This window comes from Lacerta agilis, chromosome 16 (genome assembly GCF_009819535.1).
Source record: "Lacerta agilis isolate rLacAgi1 chromosome 16, rLacAgi1.pri, whole genome shotgun sequence".
Classification (NCBI taxonomy): Eukaryota; Metazoa; Chordata; class Lepidosauria; order Squamata; family Lacertidae; genus Lacerta; species Lacerta agilis.
The window spans coordinates 18,749,067-18,771,717 of record NC_046327.1 but is presented as its reverse complement, the minus strand read 5'-3'; the positions used below and the strand labels follow the sequence as shown (position 1 = coordinate 18,771,717).

The 22,651-nt window shown below is 44.8% G+C and overlaps 1 protein-coding gene across 2 annotated transcripts in view; it reads left to right on the top strand.

Moving 5' to 3' along the window:
- The first annotated feature begins 507 nt into the window (after positions 1-507).
- The window catches only part of TRABD2A (TraB domain containing 2A), a 69,788-nt gene continuing 47,644 nt past the window's right edge, over positions 508-22,651 (top strand). For both annotated transcript variants that reach the window (XM_033173284.1, XM_033173283.1), the window contains exons 1-2: positions 508-669; positions 15,752-16,312. In XM_033173284.1, coding sequence (XP_033029175.1) covers positions 556-669; positions 15,752-16,312 — 675 coding nt within the window. In that variant the 5' untranslated portion in view covers positions 508-555. The remainder of the gene's footprint in view (positions 670-15,751; positions 16,313-22,651) is intronic.

The window sequence follows — 22,651 nt, the reverse complement described above, 5'->3', positions numbered from 1 at the left end:
CGGGAGAGAGAGAGAGACGGCGGCGGGAGCGAGTTTAGGGTTAGGCACCTCCTGCGGCCAATCCCACCGAGTGCGTGACTTCGTGCCTCCTCCATCCAGGGGCTGCCGCCGGGATTGCACAGCCTCCGCCGCTGAAGCAACTTTTGCAAGGAGGCGAGCGGGAGCTTCCATAAGGGAAGGAGCAAAGGACCCGTCCCCGGAGGGCGGGTGGGAGAGGGGATTCCTGCGCACACCCCACCCCACCCCTCCCCTCCCGTCGGCATGGCGAGCCCCCCCTCCCCTCCGCCTGGCACAGGGACCCTTTAAGGGGAGGGGGCAGCGCCTGGAAGGCTTGGCTAGGGGATGACTCGGGATTGGGCCGCTGGGGCAGCCGCCTTAGGTGCACCACCGGGAGGAAAACACGGACCGGGTTTTAAAAAACAAAAACAAACCCAACTCCGCGCAACTTTGGCGGAGGGGAGCGAGCCGATTCCCGCCGCCGTTTCCTTTTCCTCCCTGCTGCCTGCCTGCCTGCCTGCTCCCCCCATCCGAGCTCCGGGCGTGGAGTGAACTAGGATGGTGGTGCACAGCGCCGGGGCTGGCTTGCTGCTCAACTGTCTCCTCCTCCTGCTGGCTGGAGCGAAGCAGAGCCGGGATCCCGCCGCAACCAGCTGCCAGATCCACAGGAAAGTAAGTTCGCTCCCGGGGGAGTGGGGGTGGGTGGGTAGGAAGAGACTGTCTCCTACAAACTTGGGCAGGATGGCGCGAGGCCAGCAGAGTCGCCTCGAGACTTTTTTGCTTCTATTCTCCCATTTGGGGGGGGGGGCCTCTCAAACTCGGGCGTGTTTTGAGAGCAACGCACCTTCCCTTTTCTAGGGCGCTGGAGAGCAGCGCCACAAAGTGGGGTGTGAGGGAACCCCGGGGGTTGAGCTTGGCTGCTCCGCTGCTGTATCCACCCACCGCACTTTCGCATGCACGAGGGAAAGTTTTGCTGCTGCTGCTGCTGCTGCTGCTGCTGCTTTGCCGTGTGTGTTTTTTTCCTTTTTCTTTTTTGCAAACTGAGTTTGACGCCGGGTGCTGGACTTGTCAGGAGGAATTTTGCAGAAGGGAGAAAGTGCTGCAGGCAAGCTGGGCTGGCCTCATCCCATCCCACCTTCGCTTGCAAGGAAGCCCCACCAGTGTCATGCGACACTTTTAAATGGGTGTGTGTTGGAGGCATAATGTGTGTGTTGGGGGCAGAGGCTTGGGGGGGGGGGCGGCAGGAAGAGCCCAGAAGCGCCAGGAGAGCATGTCAGAAGCCACGTCCACATGCACCCTTGCCGGGGAGTGCGGCTCACCAGTCACAGCCGGGGGGGCTGGACTTCTGGGCTCCCGGCATATGAAATCTGCACTGCCAGTTTGCGAGCGTGTGGAAGGTGTGCTGCCAGGACTCTTTGTTGCTCCTCTTGCTTTGCAAGACACTTAACGGGGGGATCCTGCCTGCTCTGGAATCTGTTGCATTGCATCCTCGATTTCCTTTTCCTCGCACGTCCTTAGGAGTCATCTGCATTCAACACAGTGGCGGGGCGGGGGGGGGGAGGACTTGCTTCTGAGTAGACCCCAACCTGCCAACGTGGGATCTCGCCTCCAGCAGCTGCGTGCGAAAGGCGGCCTCGGAGGGGGGGGGGACGGGACGCCTTTCCGAGAAGCTGAGAGAGAGAAGTGATGTCCGCCTTGGCCGTCGTTTGGATGGAGTGGTGTCTTTTTAAAAGAAAAGAAAGACATGAGGCTGGGGTGTAAATTAGCCTTTGATGGGATTTAGAGTGCCTTTAATGAGATCCAGCGGGGAGAGGAGATAAGGTTCAGTGGAGGTGCCAGCCTGCTGTTTGTTTGGGTCATCCACTCTTTGGTTTTGTTTACTTTTAACACTTCTCACTCCTTTGCCAATTCCTCCAACCCCCTCCCCCCCCCCGCTTTCCCCATAGCATCCCGCCAGGATGGAAGGCAGGCAGGCGGCTCCTGCATTCCAAATGCGCCTCATCAGGGCTTCATTTGTTCTGTTTGTTTTATCTCCTGTTCCTATTAAGGGAGACGTTTTTGCTCACGCCTTAAAAAATGGGTAGAGTTTTAACTGGTGCTAAAGCCTTCCTCTTACTCCTCCATCTCCCCCATCCCACGTTTTGCAGGCTGCTGAAAAATCTTAAAAGTCTAGTTAAAGTAACTTTTCTTTGCCATAACTCTTAAAAACGGGCACGTTTTTCTTAGGGGAAAAACACAACACTGTAGAAAAGAGAGAGTGCTGCCTTCACAGATTATTGGAAAAACCAAGCTGTTCTGCGCATGGCCTCTATAATCCAGTACCCTGGAGATGCTAATTGAGATGCAGAATATGAAGATACCATGAGACATACTAGGAAAAGTCTTTGGAAAGGAAGGTTGTATGCTTAAGTCCTAAGCATGTTTACTCGGAGGCATCCCACTGTGTCCAGCAGAGGTTTCCTCCCAAATGTGCAAGGAACTGCAGCCTAAGGCTGAACTCTGTGGAATATCTCTCTGAGTAAGCTTGCACTGGCCTGATTCCTGAACAGCTTTTAATAAGAACTGCAGGTGGAAGGAAATATTTCAGCCAACACCACAATCCTATGCATGCTTTCTTGGAAGTCTGGGCCCACTGAAATGTTTACTTTTAAATAAACATGCACACGATCAGGCTGCCTGCCAGTTCCACAGAGTTAACATTTGTTTCTTGGAGCCCCAGAGGTTAAAAATAAGTTACCTAGCTGTGCGCAGGATCATGGCCATTGCTGATAGGAGCAGAGGGAGAAATCCCAGAAAAGGACAGCTAAAGGAAACCAGCACAGAGAGAATTTATAGCAGAGTCCACAGAACTATTTTGAAAATTGTTTTTGCCATTCTAATTCTAAATGCATTCATTGGAAGCAATTTAATTTTGATCTATTGCCATGCAACAGAGTGAGGCACGAGATGGTTAACGTGACATTAGAGCAGTGTATCGTGATGCATTAGGCCTTTCCTGTGCAGGTCATCTGGAAGCACAGTTGACAATGACAGAAATAAATTGGCATTTAACAAAACAAACTAGAGACACTGGACGCAATCCAACAAAAGTTAGTCACAAGCAGCAGCTTTATCTTACGTGCATTTATTCAGAAGTAAATCCCACTGAGTTTATTGGGAGTTACTCTCAAGGAGGCATGCACAGGTTTGCAAAGCTATACTGTAGTTCCTTTGAAATAAACGAGACTTGAGCTAGTCCCCAGTTCTGTTCCCTTGCCTTTAATAGAACTTGGTTACCATTAAATTGTGTTTGCTTGCATCCAGAAAATGGTGGACAACTTTGGTGGCATCCAAAACAATGGATGCTGCTAACATTCATGGAGTACATGCCTGATGGCTTCAGTGTGCTGAGGAGAAGATTCTTCAGAAAACTTGTTCCAAAAATAATTTGAAGGCTTTAAACTGTGTATTTAAATTGGGCCCAGAAACAAATTGGAAGCCAGTGTAACTGATAAAGCAAGTGATCATATCCTCTGTCAGCAGCAGTGCTGGGGTTTTTTGTTCTGAATTATAGTTTCTGTACACTTCTCAAGGGCAGGCCCATATGCAGGTTGCTACAGCAGTCTAATCTGAAAGTAACCAAGGTGTGTGCAACTTCTCTCTAAAAGGCCATGGTTGGTGAACCAGTGGAAGCTGGGCAGAAGCACCTGTCAAGGAGCCAAGCTAGGTTCAGCAGTAGTCTCAGATTGCACACCGACTCCTTTTATGGGGAATGCAATTCCTTCTAGAACAGGGAAGTCCTAATTTGATCTCTCATGTTGCTTAAGCTCACATCCAGTGGTCCCAGCCACTGATTTAGGACTTCCAGAGCTCCCCTAGAATTGGGTTGAAAGGAGAAACAGAATAGGGTATAACTAGCATCCTGATGACACTGTACCTACAATTCTGGATGACCTTTCCCAGTGGTTTCATGTGGATGTTGAAGAACATAGGACAGTCCCTTGCAGGACTCCTCCAAGAGCCAAGGGCATGGAGATGATGAACACAAGTCCTTCAGTTCTGCTTTGAGACTTGCCCTTCAGGAGTTACTGGAACCACAGTAAGCTGATGCCTCCAGGCTGCTGAGAAGGGTACCATGCTTAATTCTATCAAAGGCTGCTGTGAGGTTCAACATAGCCAGCAGATTTACTACTTCTGTCTTGCTTCTAGCAAAGCTAATCTACCAGGGTGACCAGAGCAGTTTCTTCCCCTGAACCAGGATGGGAATTAGACTGGAGAGAAACTAGGTAATCGGACATCCCTGGAATTGCAATTTCAGCACATGCTGTGCTTCTTTATTCAAGAATAGCACAGCTGAGACTGGTTGATAGCTAGTAAGTTCAGTAACATCTAGGAAATGTTTGTTTCGTACTGTACAAGCCTCACCACCGTTGAAACGCTACCTTATTACAGCAAAGTGTTTGCCAGCAACCAGTATTTACCAGCCAGAACTGGCATGGGTCTAGTACATCTCTCCAAGAATCATGCACACATTCTCTTTTTCTTTTTTCTTTTTGAATCATGCACACATTCTCAGGGTGAACAGATTTAAAAGTATCCGTAAAAATAATACAGCATTGTCAGCTTCTCTGTGCATTTAGATACCCCCCTCATTTTATTCAAAGACTCCCCCAGTGCATTTTGAACTAAAATCTACCAAATTCTTCCCCCAAACAAAACTCCAGTTGAGTTTGAAACATTTTTGGGAATATTGTATCTGTATAGGAACAACTCATTTAAAAATGCTGTTTTTCTAAAGCAAGAGTAGCAGATTTCTATACTCCTGATTTGCACACAAATGTGGAAGCACTTAGTTGATCAAAGGAGGTACCTGGCTACAGTCAGGAATCCTTTTTGAGTGGGGTGGGGGGAGGATGCTGATTGTATGGTGGTAGGATTTGTAACTGACCAGAAAAGTGCCCCACTTGGCTTAAGACTCTAACAACACTTTTATCTGCAGAAATCAACAGGTGATGCTTTTTAGCATTATCACCTGCCAATGCCTGGACTCAAGGTGTTGTTTAAGAACTTAGGTTGCAATCCCTAAACCCACTAAGCTGAGAGTAAGCCCCGCTGAATTTAATGGCACTTACTTCTGAGTACGCAAGGGTAGGATTTAAGCCTCGGTGACATAAGCTGGTTGAAAATTTGGCAGATCTACTACTGATGAAGATCTCATGTGCTTCTCGAACCCCACTAATTCTACACTGAAGTCCTAAATTCAGTTATGGAGTGGATGAAATATCATTCAGGAACTCCATAATATCTTCTTGGTATTCTGCTCCTATCTGTCTATCTGCCTACTTTGAACACTGATGCTTGCTCTGCAACATCAAAGTAGCATGAGTATCTTCCTCCAAGGCACCTTTGCAGTCTTGCCTGTGATTCTTAAGGCTGCCATTTTTTTTATTGGTGTGGCTCCTCTTCCTTTAATAGCAGCTTGATTTGCAGAAATTTTAAGTGAACAAGCTTTCCCTGGCATGGGCACAATTTGTTGCAGAAAAGCTTCTTGTCTGGTTGGCATTAGGCATGGGAGCAGGACCACTGAAAACAGAAGAAATTACCTGCCACATTGCTAATACATATTGTTCCCATTTCAAGTACCGGTATATTGTTGTTGTTCAGTCGTTCAGTCGTGTCCGACTCTTTGTGACCCCATGGACCAGAGCACGCCAGGCACGCCTATCCTTCACTGCCTCCCGCAGTTTGGCCAAACTCATGTCAGTAGCTTCGAGAACACTGTCCAACCATCTCATCCTCTGTCGTCCCCTTCTCCTTGTGCCCTCCATCTTTCCCAACATCAGGGTCTTTTCCAGGGAGTCTTCTCTTCTCATGAGGTGGCCAAAGTACTGGAGCCTCAACTTCAGGATCTGTCCTTCTAGTGAGCACTCAGGGCCGATTTCCTTGAGAATGGATAGGTTTGATCTTCTTGCAGTCCATGGGACTCTCAAGAGTCTCCTCCAGCACCATAATTCAAAAGCATCAATTCTTTGGTATATTACATAAATGGTACTTGAGCCACTGTGTTTGAATCTGTGTGATAAGGCTTGTGGTCACTGTTTAGCAAGACTACACTAGTGGAAGGTGGAGTACCGCTTTGGTCTTGCAGTCTAATAAACTGGCTATGAATCAGGAAGTCCCAGTTTTGAAAATTCCCTCTGCTACAGTCTTTCAAGATAGCCTCGGCTCCCCATCTACAATATGGAGGTAATAAAACTGACCTACTTCACAGGATTGTTGTAAGGGTTGCTGAGATAACGTCACCTCTGGGCCAGCCGCTCTCACTTAGTCTTGGCACCTGCAATATGGAGATAAAAATACTGACCTAATTTACAGGATGGTTCTAATGATCACAGAGATAATATTACTAACTTTTGCAGGAACATTGTATAACGATTATGGAGTTATAATATGTCAGGTGCTTTGAACACTTGAAGGCGCTATAGGAATGCTAATTAATGGAAATTAAACGCTTGCTTCATGTTTTGCATGTGGGTTTTGTTTGCGCGTGCACACCCTCTGCAAACAGAGGGTGACGTTTTGGATGCAGCTGCTCCTATCTGATACCTGTTTTGCTAGAAGTCTGGTAACCTGACCTCTGGGTTTCCCTTTGCCATATGTAAGTCATATTTTATTACAGAAGCCAGACCTTGAAGTGAAATACATATTATCTGAAGAGGAAAGGGTTCAGTTCTCAATACCTGCATCAACCTTTTCCATCTCTAAATAGATGGCACTTTAACATGTGCTGTAGTGCAGCAATAAAACGCAGTTACAGGTAGGTAGCTGTGCTGGTCTGCCATGGTCAAAACAAAATAAAATAAAAAATTCCTTCCAGTAGCACCTTAGAGACCAACTAAGTTTGTTCTTCGTATGAGCTTTCGTGTGCATGCACACTTCTTCGCACACACTGAAACAGAAGCTCATACCAAGAACAAACTTTGTTGGTCTCTAAGGTGCTACTGGAAGGAATTTTTTATTTTATTTTGTTTTCAATAAAACGCAGTTTCATTTGTTGATGTTTTTACACTTTGGAAACCAAGTTTTCCGCTTTCCTTTCACGATGATTCTCTTGGTTATTTATTGTAAGTAAATCAGGTCCATGCTTTGGTTTTGGTAGTGGGGATTGGCTTCTGGCAGAGATTTATGTGGCTGCTTAGGTTTGCCACGGACAGAATTGTATTTTAGAAGTGCTTAACTTTGGCTGGGATTTGGTCCAGGGGTTTGGTGAGGTTCTGCATTTGTGTTCAACCTGCAGCTGTGGTTTTGAAAACTCTCCCATTTAATTTCCCATAGCATAGATTAAGCAAATGCAATTGCTGTCTGAATGATAGGTGGGAGGTGAAATGTGTTCAAAGGCAGCTCATTATCTCCTGATTAAAATGTATTGCCACCTGTAGCTTTCCTTGGTGTTAAGTCTGCTTCCATGAGAATGGAAGGTAAATGCTCAGTTCACTCACCTTGTGCTAAGTAGCACCAGCTTCACCTGGTTAGTTTATAAAAAAAAACCTAGACCTTAAAGGTGTGTTTTACCCAATAGTGAGCATGTTGGTTTATTTATTAAGTTTTTGTCATGCTTTTTCAAATGAAGGTTCCTCTCCCATTTTATGATCACAACAACTTGGTCAAGTAGGTTAGAGAGAGGGGGGCAGGCTGTCACCAGTAGGGTGGCCGGGTCAGAAAGAGAGATCCTGTGCTTTCTACACAGCTATTAAAGGTGCAGGAGTCCCCCCTTGGTCCCCCCCCCCCCATGGCTGCCCTAGTTCCCAATGAGCTTTATGGCTGAGTGCTATTTAAATTGGACTCTTCTTTGCTTTCTTCTTTGCCTTCTACATTTAGAAGAGTTCACTTCTTGGGGCACAGACCCAGCTTTTATGTTGCTCTGCAATGCACTGTGCACCTGCTTGCTATATTTAAAGTATATTCACATTTCTGAAGTGGCTGCAAGAGACTCAGTATACTAAGTTAGGGCTCATTGGAATATGACCAGTGAAAGAAAATTAAAAGACAACCCCTTGGTTGAATATTGGTCCAAGTATATAAAGCATGCTTTTGCAGAGATAGTTGTGCCAGAGGGCCCCAACAAAGGCTTGACTTAATACCCTGACGTGTCTGTGGAGGTGCCTCTGCTTGTTGCTTGTGCTGCTGCGATAGCTGTATGGTTGCTTCCTGGTGCCTCCTGAATCTTGCGTCCTGCAGTTGCAGCGCTTGTCCAGTGGGTGCAGCTAAGCCACTTGGCTTAAGTGGAATGGGAGAGGGCAGAGCAAACTTTCTGGAGAGAGTTGAGCGCCTGCTCCAAAACGAAGGGGGTGTGTGCATGTGTGACCATGATTGCTGCTAGCAAGTGACCCTCCTGTGTAGTTTTAAATAAAAAGGAGGCTATGCCCTACACAAAATGTTCTTGGCTTCATAGAACTGCCAGGTAATAGGAAGTCACCAAACAGTATTTGTCAGAGTCATTTGATCAGGGTCTCAGCCAGATTTGTTGGTGTGTGCTGCATTGGCATAGACTTCTAAAGTTGGTTTGTACTAACATTTTTTTGGCCAGGAATGTTTCTTCTTCTTCTTCTTCTTCTTCTTCTCTTCTCTTTTCTTTTCTTTTCTTTTCTTTTCTTTCTTTCTTATGGCAATGTGTGTGTCCGTACTTCTTACTTGGGTACTTTTTTTGAACTGAAGTTCAAAATGTAAGGGGTAAGTAAGTCTGCTATGTTATTATGTTTAGCTGTGCTGGACAGCAGCAGTTTGCTCTCTTGCTTTGAGGTTGGAACCCAGATCCTGCCTCCTGATCAGCATCTTGCTTGCTGTGTACCTGGGACATTAAATATCATGAAGTTGGAAACTGATTCAGGGGTTCCCTTCCCCGTAGTCCATTTGGGCCTGCTATTCTGATTTGTAAAATTACCTCGAAAGGGTGTTCTGTAGCAAGAAGACGGTTCTGTCATCTGACTGAAGGGGGGATTCCCATAACCCCTCCATTCCGTTCTGTGCGCGACTTGCCTTGCTCTCTGTTTGGCAGCTGGTATTTAAAAGCGAGCAAATCTCCATTTATATGTATGTTTCAGTCACTTCTTTCAAATCATAACTACATTTCGATGCCCCCTTCCCTGCAAAGATCTCAAGTACAGGTACATGTTTTCCCCCCCTCTCTCCTTTCTCTTCGCAACAACCCTGTGAGGTAAGTCAAGCTTAAAAATAGATTACCCAGTGGGTTTCATGTGGCTGAGTAGGGATTTGAACCCTGGTCCAGCACATTTTTAATTAATTAATTAAATTTGCATGCTGCCCACAGGTCTCAGGGCGGTTACAATATAAAAACACAAAATAAATACAACAATATAATATAATATAATATAATATAATATAATATAATATAATATAATATAATATAATATAATATTTGTTGTTGTTGTTCAGTCGTGTCCGACTCTTCGTGACCCCATGGACCAGAGCACGCCAGGCACGCCTATCCTTCACTGCCTCCTATAATATAATATAATATAATATAATATAATATAATATAATATAATATATACATAAACAACCCTATAACCCCTTCCTCCTCAATTTTTTTTTTCAAAGGGCATTGGATGTCAACCAGCCAAAGGCCCGGTTAAAGAGGAACTTTTTTTGTCTGGTGCCTAAAGGTGTATAATGAAGGCGCCTGGCGCACCTCCCTGGGGAGAGCATTCCACAAACAGGGAGCCACTGCAGAGAAGTCCCGTTCTTTTCACCACCCCACACAACGCCACCATTAGAGATAAGAGCCTCCTGGTTTCTGAAGAAGGTTGTAGCTAATGCTTGTTGTATTTGGAGCTGACCTATTGAAATCAATAGACACAGCTAACTTGATTCTACTCTGAGTAAAACTTAGTTGCATACAACCCAGACTTCTCAAATAATGTGAGTTGTCTTGGACTTCTGTATTAACTTTTACCTATGGGAGCTTCCAGAGGTGTGGCTCTTCCGGCATGAGATTCAACCCCTTAGTGGCAAATCCAGGTCAAGCAGAGTCACAGTTGCTCTGGCCCTCTTCCACACCAAACCTGCCACATCCCCTTACCAAAAAATAGTGGGATTTTTGTGTGTGTCTGTGTCATAGGGAGAGTGATAGGAAAACGCACTGGAAGTTGTGGGGTGATACTTGCTTGGCACAACATCCTGGGTTCTCCCTGCACGCAAATCAGTATTAAGGCTCAATAAATAGCTGGTGTCTGCTAACTTCTCTGTGCAAACAAGCGAATGCTTGGTTAACAGGCCATCTGGAAGCGGCATTTTCTTTTCTGTTAATGAAATTCCTAAATTGTCTATCCCTGACTTTGTGAGGGCCAGTTCTTAGGTTCCTAGAGCAATATAGCTTTCTTTCCCCCATCAGTTTCATCCTACATGGCTGCCTTTTTTTAAAAAAAAGTTCCACTACATCTTCTGAAAAGAACCACTAATGTATGTTTGTTTGTTTGTTTTTTGCAGAGAAAGGGAGGCATTTTTTTTATTTGAAAGAAAAGCATAAACAATTTAAAGATACATACCATTTCAAAAATAAGAAAACATTGATTACGTATGTTATATCAAACCACAATATCCTGCTACAAGTTCCCTTACATTGCCAGAAGGCCAAAGCTCATGTTCTTTGCTAACTAATAAAGTTGACATGCATAGCATAGAACAGTGTTTTTCAACCACTGTTCCGTGGCACACTAGTGTGCCGCGAGATGTTGCCTGGTGTGCCGTGGGAAAAATTGAAAAATTCAAGAGAATTACTTTATATATAGTCAATATAGGCACAGAGTTAAATTTTTTAACATTTTCTAATGGTGGTGTGCCTCGTGATTTTTTTCATGAAACAAGTGTGCCTTTGCCCAAAAAAGGTTGAAAAACACTGGCATAGAAATTGTCTAATTATTTTTGATACGGCGACACATAATGGGCCGGTTTCTCCATCAAAGCCACACAAGTTCCAGAGCTGCTGCTGCTGCTGCTGCTGCCGGTCCAACTTCAAGTTTGCATTCAAAATCTTCCACAGCTTTTCTGTGATGAATTTAGCCACAGTTAATATAATCATCACATCTTTATGGAGTGTTCAAAGAGAAAAATGGAGGGCAGGTTAACCACTAATGTTTTGACTTCCCCCAATGTTGTCTTTTAGAAGAGCAGTGTGGAGAATGGCGGGCGAACCAGCCAACACCCCCCCCCCTCCTGTTACATAGGAATTTGCCCTGTGTGTTGAACCCAAGCTTCTCCAACGTATTAGATAATACTGGCATGCAGTATTGTAGCTCTAATGTTCTCCACTAAACAGTTTTCAAATTATCTTTGAAGGTGAAAATGATGGCAGGTTACAGGGTGGTACGTTCAGATATATGTTCCCGTTCGGATTATCAAGGAGAAAAGCTTGTCGCTTCTCAAACATTCCTGTGAACCCGCAACACTGGATACGCTTACCAACAAATGACATGGGAAACGTTTCTTTCTAGAATGGAATGTTACTTCCAGTTTTGGTCCTAGAAATGCTATTTTATCCTTTCCTTGGTGGCGGCGGGGGGGGGGGGGCAGCAAGAACTCTTTGGCTTTCTTTTTTTGTAAATAGCTTGAATTAGGTTTGCATCTATTTTTAAATGCCTAAAAAATAAAACATACCGGTATTAGAGAGCCAGCCAAAATAGCTTTCCCCAGAAAGGAATGAACACCTCTCGGCTGCCAAAGGCCACTTGGAGCCTGTGTACAAGGCAAAATGAATTGGGGGAAGTTATACGTAGCCCTGATTCATTTCAGTAGGACTGGTACATGAGAAGGCCAAGTGAACTGTATCCACGTTTGTCCTCCAAGCTAAGGACCTGATGTAAGTAAGTAGATCTAGGCCCCTTTCACACATCAGTGTGGTGTAGTGGTTAAGAGCAGTGGACTCATAATCTGGTGAGCCGGGTTCGATTCCCTGCTCCTCCACATGCAGCTGCTGAGTGACCTTGGGCTAGCCACACTTCTCACTCACCTCACAGAGTATTTGTTGTGGGGGAGGAAGGGAAAGGAGATTGTTAGCTGCTTTGAGACTCCTTAGGGTAGTGATAAAGCGGGATATCAAATCCAAACTCTTCTTCTTATGAGCGCACCTAAAAATATGAAGTACGACTTAAGTCACTTTCAGACTGTTGCTGTTTTGCAGAAGAGATTCAGCCATGCACTAGCAAATCACAATTAAAGTGATTTTGATGTGGCACTCTTGTGCAACAATAGTTTTACCCCCCCCCCCCAAGAGTACATTTTTGCCGTAAGAAAAGTAATGGGGAAAACATTGGAAAGTATGGAATAGCGATTGCTTGATACAACATCATAAAACCTTCCCACAAACTTGTTGCAAACAAATTGGGATGAAGGCTCAATAAACAGTTTGCCTGAGAGTGATCTGTGATTAAACAGGTATTTAATATATTTAATGACAGGTATACCTGTCACAAAGAGCCAGGATTAGCTGTGAAGGTGAAAAAAAGGTAAATGCCCCCCCTGGATGGTGAAGTCCAGTTAAAGGCCGAGGGAGCTGGTGTTTGTCCACAGACAGCTTTCCGGGTCCTGTGGCCAGCATGGCTAAAACGCTTCTGGCACAACGGGGCACTGTGACGGAAGCCAAAGCGCACAGAAACGCCGTTTAGCTTCCCACCGCAGCGGTACCTATTTATCTACTTGCACTGGTGTGCTTTCGAACTGCTAGGTTGGCAGAAGCTGGGACAGAGCAACGGGAGCTCACCTCACTGTGCAGATTTGAACCGGCGACCTTCTGATCAGCAAGCCCAAGAGGCTCAGTGGTTTGAACCACAGCAGCACCTGCTGTAGCTTTGTTGTGCATGCTTTATGGCAGTTCTAGTTTCTTGCTCTGTATTGTACCGTTGGAGTCAATGCAAAACTTTCCCTTTTTTTGCATTTGTGATTTTAATTGTTTTCTGGGTGTTGTATGTGTTAGGTTTCAAACACCCTGCTCAGAGGCTTCTTGGGCTCCAGGGGGAGTTCTCGAAGGCACCATTGCACCCATGGGTTCCTCGTTAACAACCCCAGGCTTAGATGGAGAGGAAAACCCTTATCAAAACTGCAGGTGACACAAAACTCGAAGGGTTTGCTAGCGCCTCAGAAAATAGGTATAACATTCAAAATGACATTGGTAGAATGTGAAACGGGGTTGAAACTAACAAGATGGAATTCAGCAGAATTTCAACCCTCTGGGTTGCGGGTTAGGCTACGAGACAGGAATTGGTTGAAGGTCACCCAGTGAGCTTCATGGTGGAGTGGGGATTTGAACCCTGGTCTCCCACTCTCTCAGAGTTGTGGAAATTAAAGGCTCTGGCAGCCGTCCATAGTCTATAGGTGCCAATGGCTGACGCTGCCTGTGGGAGACCTGGCTTCCATTGGCCTCATGTTGCCCTGTCTACATCCCAGTGGTAAACTTGAGTCTGGGCTGTACCACTTCAGTCTGCAGGTGTGTGTGTGTGTCGGGGGTGTCACATAAAGGAATGCCCTTACATCGAAGAAAGCAAGTTGGTCCCTACATGTAGAAGAGTAACATGATGGGGAGAATGCTAGGCTAGAACCATTCTTTCTGACATGTCAGCCTTTTATTGACTTTCTGCATGGAAGAGCACATAAGAACCCCCCACCTGTGCTCCGAAGTGGTACACGCCAGGCTTAGGCTTACCCCTGCATTGAAGAAGAAGAAGAAGAAGAAGAAGAAGAAGAAGAAGAAGAAGAAGAAGAGTTTGGATTTGATCTCCCGCTTTTCACTACCCGAAGGAGTCTCAAAGCGGCTAACATTCTCCTTTCCCTTCCTCCCCCACAACAAACACTCTGTGAGGTGAGTGGGGCTGAGAGACTTCAGAAAAGTGTGACTAGCCCAAGGTCACCCAGCAGCTGCATGTGGAGGAGTGGGGACGCGAACCCGGTTCCCCAGATTACGAGTCTACCACTCTTAACCACTACACCACACTGGCTCTTGAGAAAGTAGCCCCTCGTCTAAGAGGGCAATTATCCCTAGTTATGATGGAAACAGCTGCCTCTTGGTTTATAACTCATCGGTGGTGAGTAAACCCGCTTACTGTGGTCTCGCAGATGTTTCGCAGGTCCCATTTTATGCCGCAGGTCGTAAGAAGGTGTTGGTGGTAATATTCTTGACTTTATAAAGTATAGAAAAGTATTTGAGGGATACCCACTTAAGCGCTCTGCATGGGTTTTGTTTTTCGCTCCCATTCAACCCCCCGTTTTGTTACTCAGGCTTTAGGGGGGGGGGAAACCCCTATTATGAGGGAAGAGCAGTTCTGGTGGTGTAGGCTGACTGACCTCCCCTCCCCCCCCCCCAAACCACAAAATTTAGTTTTAAATTTGCAGTGCAGAGAGTCTTGACAGTCATCGCCAATGCCCTGCATAGGACATTCATCCCAAACACAGGTCTTTGTCTCATCATGGGGCTTTCAATACATTAGATTTGAAAACAGAGAAGGGAGTTAATGAAATTCTGAGCGGTCCAGGGGGCAATACCTTTTCTTTCTGCGATGTCTTTTAGATAGACTTGGATCCTTATGTGTGCTCTTTGTCACATAAAGATCAGGCTTGTTTAAAACAAAGGAGTGTTGACCTTCCAACCCTCTCCAAGCCTGTGGCGGCTTTCAGGACTCTTTGTTTGCTTTTAAGTGGGTAGGTGACACTTCTCGCCTTTCTGGATATTCAGTTATCTTCATTCATCTTATCACCACATAAAATAGTTGTTTTGTTTTTCTTTTCTTTTCTTTTCTTTCTTTTTTTAAATCCTTTGCCTTTATCTTTAGGTTAGGTTAGTCTCATAGTATTAGATTTTTGAACTAATAAAAGCAAATATGGGATATTTGAAGCGTCACAATTTTTTCATATTGGGAAATGTTGGGGACTTTGATGTTTTACAAAAATCACTTGCACATTTACTGAAATGAAACAAAAGTTCTTGCTCTTTGAAATACATTTTTTTTAAAAAAAACACCTTTGTGGTAGGTATTTCTGTGCTTTTACAAACAAAAAAACAAAAAAACCCAAACCTTTCTGTTATCAAAAGGATATATGTTTAGAGAAATGCATCGTTTTCGTATCAAATATGTGTGTACGTTGCTTATTGCCGGGAACTTTAAATGTCCATTTTTACTTCAGCTTGCATTAGACCAGTTAGCTAATCCTTCTGCTTGCCTCAAAGATTACTTTCTCTGTTTCTGAAATCTCTTGTGCAGCTAGCTGGTCATTGAGGGAATAGTTTCTGGTTTCTAATATCTAGGCAAGAGCCTTTGTTTCTGCCACTCATTTTTTTTTTTTGGGGGGGGAGACTAGTTTCAATGCCATTTAACATTAGCATCGCACCTGCAATCACAAAGCCTAGCTCTCCTGTCTCGGGCGGGGCGTAGGGGGTAGGGCGCCCCGGTCAGCGGGATCCTGATAGGGTTCCATCTCAGCGCGCCCCGCCCCCAGAATGTGCGCCACACTCCTGTGGGTGGCACGCCCCACCCCAGTATGCGCGCTCCACTCCTGCGGGTGGTGCGCCCCGCCCCCAGAACGTGCGCCAGCCCCGCCCCCACCTGCTTACCACCCCCGGTGCCGGAGCATGAAGCTCCACCACTGGTCTCAGTGACTTTAGAGCCCAGCCAATCGACTTGTCCACCAATTGAATATGACTGACACTGATTTCCCATGTTATCTCTCCATATAGCGCCCTGTTTTCATTGTTGTGTTTCCTTCTCTTCAGCAAAGCGAGCTGAACTCCTTCCTGTGGACTATAAAAAGAGACCCGCCGTCCTACTTTTTTGGTACCATTCACGTCCCATATACCCGGGTCTGGGATTTTATCCCTGACAATTCCAAGAGAGCCTTCCAGCAGAGCCATATTGTCTACTTTGAATTGGACCTCACCGATCCCTACACAATCTCTGCTCTTACCAGTTGCCAGCTCCTGCCACAGGGCGAAAACCTTCAGGATGTGCTTCCCAGGGACATCTACCGCCGGCTCAAGCGCCACTTGGAATACGTCAAGATCATGATGCCTTCCTGGATGACACCAGACCAACGGGGCAAAGGCCTGTATGCTGACTATCTCTTCAATGCTATCGCAGGCAACTGGGAGAGGAAAAGGCCGGTATGGGTCATGCTGATGGTGAATTCTCTGACTGAGGTGGACATTAAGTCACGTGGTGTACCCGTTTTGGATCTCTACCTCGCTCAGGAAGCTGAACGCCTTCGAAAGCAGACCGGGGCAGTGGAAAAGGTAGAGGAGCAATGCCACCCATTGAACGGCCTCAGTTTCTCCCAGGTAATGGAAACTGAAGTTTTCTTCGCATACTGTCCTATACGCCCTGCAATCTATGCTTTGATAATTCTTAGTTGGCAATCCACATTCCGCTTTCATTGGAGGTTGGGGGGCAGAGTCCACAAAACGGGCAAAATACTTGAATTGGCTTCTTGCACTGGAACTTTGGAATGCTCCTTAGGGAGATTCCAGAACTTTGCTTCTTGCCAAAGCAGCAAATGTCCCAGCCTTAGGAGGTCTGGATCATAGGAGCACACTCTTATGAAGACCTTAAGCATTTGAAATTTCTGGTTGCTGAAACATGTAGATAGATGCATCTCTCCTCCAGTTGCAGAAAGCTGGTTTTTGTCTGCTTCCTCGTGTTATGTTTGACTTCCTAATTAATCGTTGGCAACCCCCGCTTTCAACTTAAATAGGGTATTTGACAAAGTGCTTAGTAACACTGATAGCAACACAGCATGCGTTTACTTAGGAAGGGCACCTTTCAGTATAGGATATCATGCAATACATTCAAGAATGCAACATGTTGGACTGCACAATGACTAATAGCAAACATGTTAAACCAATTAAAGAATTCTCCAGCAGCACCTTAAACTCCAGCTATGTTTGTTCTGGGTACAAGCTTTTGTGTACACGCACACTTCTTCAGATACCTGCACACGAAAGCTTATACCCAGAACAAACTTAGTTGGTCTCTAAGGTGCTACTGGAGAATTTTATTTATTTATTTCGACTGCGTCAGACCAACACAGCTACCTTCCTGAATTTTAAACCAGTTCAACTTGTCAAGCCTTCTTTGGGAGTTGTAGTTTTCTGTAGCCCAGTAGTGGGGAGCCTCCCACCCATGTGCCTAATTAGACCCACATGTCCTCCTCCTTTGCCCCATGAGTCAGTCTCCGACGAGCTACACCCACCTGCCCTACACCCAGCTTCGTCTAAGACATCAGGTGTGGGGCAGGTAAGGACACAGCTCCCTGCCAAAAGTGATGTTTGTATGATTGTTGTCAGTTGGAAAGACGCAGCACGACCATGCTGCGCCCATTCCCTTGCTGGTTTGATTTCAAACTGTGTGGGCAAAGAAAGTGGGTCACTTGACACAGGGTTGGATTAAGACCTTTAGAGGCCCTAAGCGCTTAAAAGATTTTTGTGCCCCCATAGGCTATATATCAAATTCAACATGTAAACAATGAAAAACCATAAAATAAAATTTTCCTTTTCCAAATGAAACAAAACCTACAGTATGATGGAAAAATGGGTAGATTTCTGTATACAGTACTTCTATTTTACATTTGAAAAAAAAATTCTCCTACTTTTTCCAATTGCAAAGTCCATGGTAAATCTGGCAATGGAAAAAGGGTAATTCTCCATGGGTAAGAATAACTCCCTTAAGAACAGAAGGAGAGTGTTCTGGATCCAACCAATTGCCTTATATCTAGTCCAGCATCCTGTTCTCACAGTGACCAACCAGATGCCCATTATGGGAAACCTGCAAGCAGGATTTGAGCACAAGAGCCCTCTCTCCGCCTGTGGTTTCCAGCAACTGGTACTGTATTCAGAAGCATCATCGCCATCCTGGCCTTCGATAGCCCTCTCTTCTTCCATGAATTTGTCTAAACCTCTTTCAAAGCCATCCAAGCTGGTGGCCATTACTTCCCCTAGTGAAAAGCAAGTTCCATAGTTTTAACTATGCGCTGCGCGAAGGACTTTCTGTCATCTCTCTTTGAGTCTTCCAACATTCAGCTTCGCTGGGTGGTCCGCAAGTTCTCAGTGTCCCGAGAGAGGGAGAAAAACCTTTATTTGTCTGCTTCCTGTGCGCCGCGCGCCATTTTAAAAACTGCATTACAGGGGGTTGGACTAGATGACCCTTCGGGAGCCTTTCAACCCTACAATTCTGTGACTGAGAGGCTGGTGGGAAGGAAGCGCCTGGATTCCAGTGAGCCGCAAACTCCTCTGGGTGCAGGGCGAAGGCCACCTGCCTATCCCCCAACATTTGGCGCTCTCCTACAAACGCACACGTTTTGAAAACCCTTTCCCCCTCTTGGGTGCTTTAAGCTCATTCAGCTGCCGATCCAGAGGTTGCCCCTCCTCACCATTCCACCCAGGACCCCCGCCCTTGCTCCTCCTTATCACCAGCTCCTGAGCGCCACCAAGTGGCACCTTTTGGCAGTAACAAACCTCCTGGTGGAGCAGGCAGGGACAGCAAGCCTTCTAAAAGTTTGATTTCAAATTGTTTTTAAGGACAAGACCTGGATCCAATGGGGTTGTTTGTGTGTGTGTGTTTTAAGAGAATGTTTTATCACATAGTCTTGTCGAAATTCAGTTTGAGTCAAAGCCTGCTGCTCCACTATCCTTAGATAACCCACCAGTGCACACTGCAAACCATAGAGTCTGAGTTAGTGTGTATTTCTGCACCCAAGTCAAATTGTTTATGCTGATGGATTGATAAGACTTAACTAAAAAATAAATAAATACACGAACTACTGCTTTTGAAGAAACAACTGCATACCAACCCAACCTCATTGAACCAAGTGATGAGTCATCATGATACAATTGAACATGGCTCATTATGGTTTCAAGCAGCATATGGATGTGTTTTGTTCAGCAAACATAAATACACCTTTTCAATACAGTACTAGGGTGGTGTGTTTGCATGTGTTTAAACAGTACAGCATTGAAAATATTATTTTGAATAAATGAAAAGCACATTGCATTTTATATATATGTAAACATTTCCCTTCCTGGGATAAACTACTGTAGGTCAGCAGGACTGGAGATTTGAATTATCGAGCTGGGAGAGTTCAGAAGAAATAGGGGGGATTCTTCCAGTGGCTGGTGTACGGCATCAGAACTTCTGTTTTACTGAAAACACACAAACGCACCCACCCACACCCACACAACAATTGACACAAGGCCTTTAAAATGGGTCTGAAACCCTGCAGTGCCATAATGTGTTGCACTTTATGTTGCAAAACATAACACAATGTGTTGTGTTGCATAGAAATTGTTAAAAATGATCACCAGGTGCTTGCAGTTATATATTAATATTTATGATAACGTTGATGATGAATTGCCTGACATTTTCAGAAGGCAAAATTAAAATTCTTTGGTTTTCCGGAACCAGTTTATGTGCTTCGTTGTCAAATGTAGACTTACCAATCACAAAAATAATAGCCGACTTATTCCTCACACCAAAAAAACCCTATTTTAAGACCCCTCCCTGGAGAAATTTGCACTCCCTAAAACATTTGCACTCCCTAAAAATTCACTCCCTAAAGTGACATGCCCTAGTAGCACAAGACACCACTGAATAGAAAGTCTAACCGGACATATTTGCCTCTTGGTTAGCGTCAAATCCAATTTCACTGGTCAGTTGACACATAGTGTCACACCCTCCTGGACTCTTCCAGAGCAGTGGTTAGGCCAGTCCATAATTTTCATGACTTCTTGTGAAGATAATCTGAAATAAAAAAAAATATTGCTTTATCTGGCTGCAGTTAAATTGCTGACTTTTTCCACGCCTCTTTAGAATAGATTCCACAAGTTGCTTGCGTGTGGAGAATACTATTTCTCTCGAATTTGGTTTCAAACAGTGGCTTGTTATTTATTGCCTCAAGATTTGGATCATCTACTTTGTTATTTCGCTGCAGTAATTTCCTCCCCCCCCCCCCACACGTAATGCTTATACTTGCATAGCATTATTGCCTGTAAATACTTAGTTAAGAACTGTTTGCTTGAAATAAACAACAGTTACCTTGCGTCAAGTCTTCAAGTAATACATACAATGAATGGCTTTATCGGTGGCACACAGTCCCAACAAAAACTAGTAAAGATTATACAAGCCCCCCACCCCCATAAAATAATTGTAGAGTTGGAAGGGACCACAAGGGCCATCAAGTCTAGTGGGCAATTGAGTGGGAGTGCGCACTTCTTGTTTATGGCTGATTTTACATAATGAAAGGGATCTGTACCTCATGAGCATTCTCCTGCTGTATTTCATTCCCTTCTCTCCCAACAATTCTACAACTACCTGTCAGCTTTTCAGCTGGTGCTGACTGCCATGTTTCGTAGTACCATTGTTGAATGGGAAAACCTCCTTTAGATTTCCAGAAATGTCCTATTTACATTTGAGCTTCCACAAAGAGGTTTATTATAAGGTCCTTACGCAGTACCTTTTTCTTGTGTTCTGTAAGTAGAGTAAGCTGGAAGTTGGATGCAAGGTTGTAATACCACTAACTGTTAAAAAAAAGGCCCTCTTCAAAAAGTCTTTAACTGTATTACATTGCCCCCTTAAATGGAGCAATTCGCCCTGCTACTGGATAGCACCTAAGCGGGAGAGATTTATTCATATGATGCAACCTTGCTGAGACAATTTTTGAGATGTGGCCACATAGATTTCCATTCCGCTGCGCTAAATTTCACACCTGTCGGATTCTCAAGCTATCTTCAATTCTACTCCATACTCAAATTTGGTTTTGATCAATAAATTATATATGGTTCAAACCTTTAGAGCCTTCCACACAAAGTTTCTCAAACACCACTTGCCTGGTAATATTATACACACTGTATATAATATACAGTACATTTCATTTTGCAATTGGTCTGTTTTTCGAAGACTGCAAAAAACAACAACAACAGGTATGTGGTGTACTTCAGTTCAACAGCTGGAGAAAAAATGAAATCTATTTAGGTACTCATCAGCAATTTGACCTAAGATATCTCTTAGGAGGCACACTTTTTGTTTTTAATGCTTAGCTGCAGTCTCTCATTCTTTGCACTGGATTCATTATTACATTTGCTGGGTGCGTGAAGGTCAAATGTGAACAGCCAGGTATTTGGGTAGGGGAAGAGGGGCTCGTTTCTTATAGCTGTCAATGCATTTTGAAGCTGGAGAAAATGTGATCTGCTCCTCTCCAATCCAATCCAGTCAGTTAAAGTTGAGCATGTAACAATGTTTAGGTTAGAGATGTATTGTAATCTCTACTCTGTCCTATAATGGTGTTAAGGAAGATTTATGCAACCAGCCTTGTAAATTTCTGGAAGTCGTGTTGCCCTGATATAACAGGATTAGCTAGATTGCTTCATGTGGCCAGACCCTGGATTATCTCTTAGTTGAAGCTGAAATACTTCAGGCTTTAGCTGTTGCAAAGTGTCTCCTAAAGGAGTTAAAAATATGCATAAATGTGCTTTTTCAAGTGCCATTTTTGTGTGCTTCATAGTACATGGAGGTTGTTGGCATCCATCTGTCTCGAGAGACAATGGAAGAGTGGGCCTTTGGGCAGTAAAGTCAAACCTGCTGTGGCTGTAGAGACCAGTATGGGAGAGACATGTTTTATTGCAGGTGGGGCAGACAAAGGCTTCTACAGGTGCGCCATGGTGTTTCTTCTCTCTGTGCTCCTTCCAGCAATCATTGCTAATCTGGCACAGGGAGGGATGCATTTGTTTTTAGAGCTAATGTTGGTCACATGGGAGGTATCTAGCGAAGGAGAGTTGGAAACCAGATTATCACCCAGCCCTACTTGTTGAACTGTAGGTATCTGGCATCCACAAACTCATAACAATACAAACACTACTTACATAAGATTATTTGGGGGACACAGTCAGCGCTTGCTCCATTGTCATAATAGCGCCATTTATTCAAAGTATCAAAACTGTTCCATGTGTAGCAATCTTTTTTGTTTTCTGGCAGATCCTCCGTTTTAATCGCCGCAGCTATTCAATCCATTTGCATGACAAATTTAGAAACTGAAATTGCTGTGTTGCGTTCGGAGCTCTTAAGAGAGCTAAAGCAGGAAAAGTCTAGACAAGAGCATCATCATTATTGGAACTGGAATAGGCTGTTCTTTCAAAAAATTGGTGCTGGCTGGGCCTGACGCGTAGAGCTGCATGACATTGTAAGTGTTGTCTCAGTCCTTGCCAAATCAACCAGGCTAGTGTTCAAAGTACATTCTTGGTGGGCAGAGAACATTTACTTGCAAAATGTAGCCCTGGATTTTCTACTTTTGTGCTGCCAAATGTGGATGAAGGGAGAAGGTTATTCTCGGTTTTGAGTGGGTTGTGAACCGGGGCAACTCAACGACAGGCCCATGCCGCCTCTCAAAGCAGTTTCTAATGCTGCCACGATTTCAGAACCATTAGGATCCTTTAAAGGGCTGCTTTGAGCATGTCAGGCAGGCTGTCACATTGGATTAGGAAAGACATGCCATCTGCACAGTGGCCCATAGTTCCTGCTAGCTGGAGTGTAATGTTTTCATAACTTCCAGTAATTATGAGCTTGCTTAGGGCTCCTTGATAAAGGCACTCTTGTCTCCCTCAGTTTGCCATTGGTCATGGCATGTGATCACA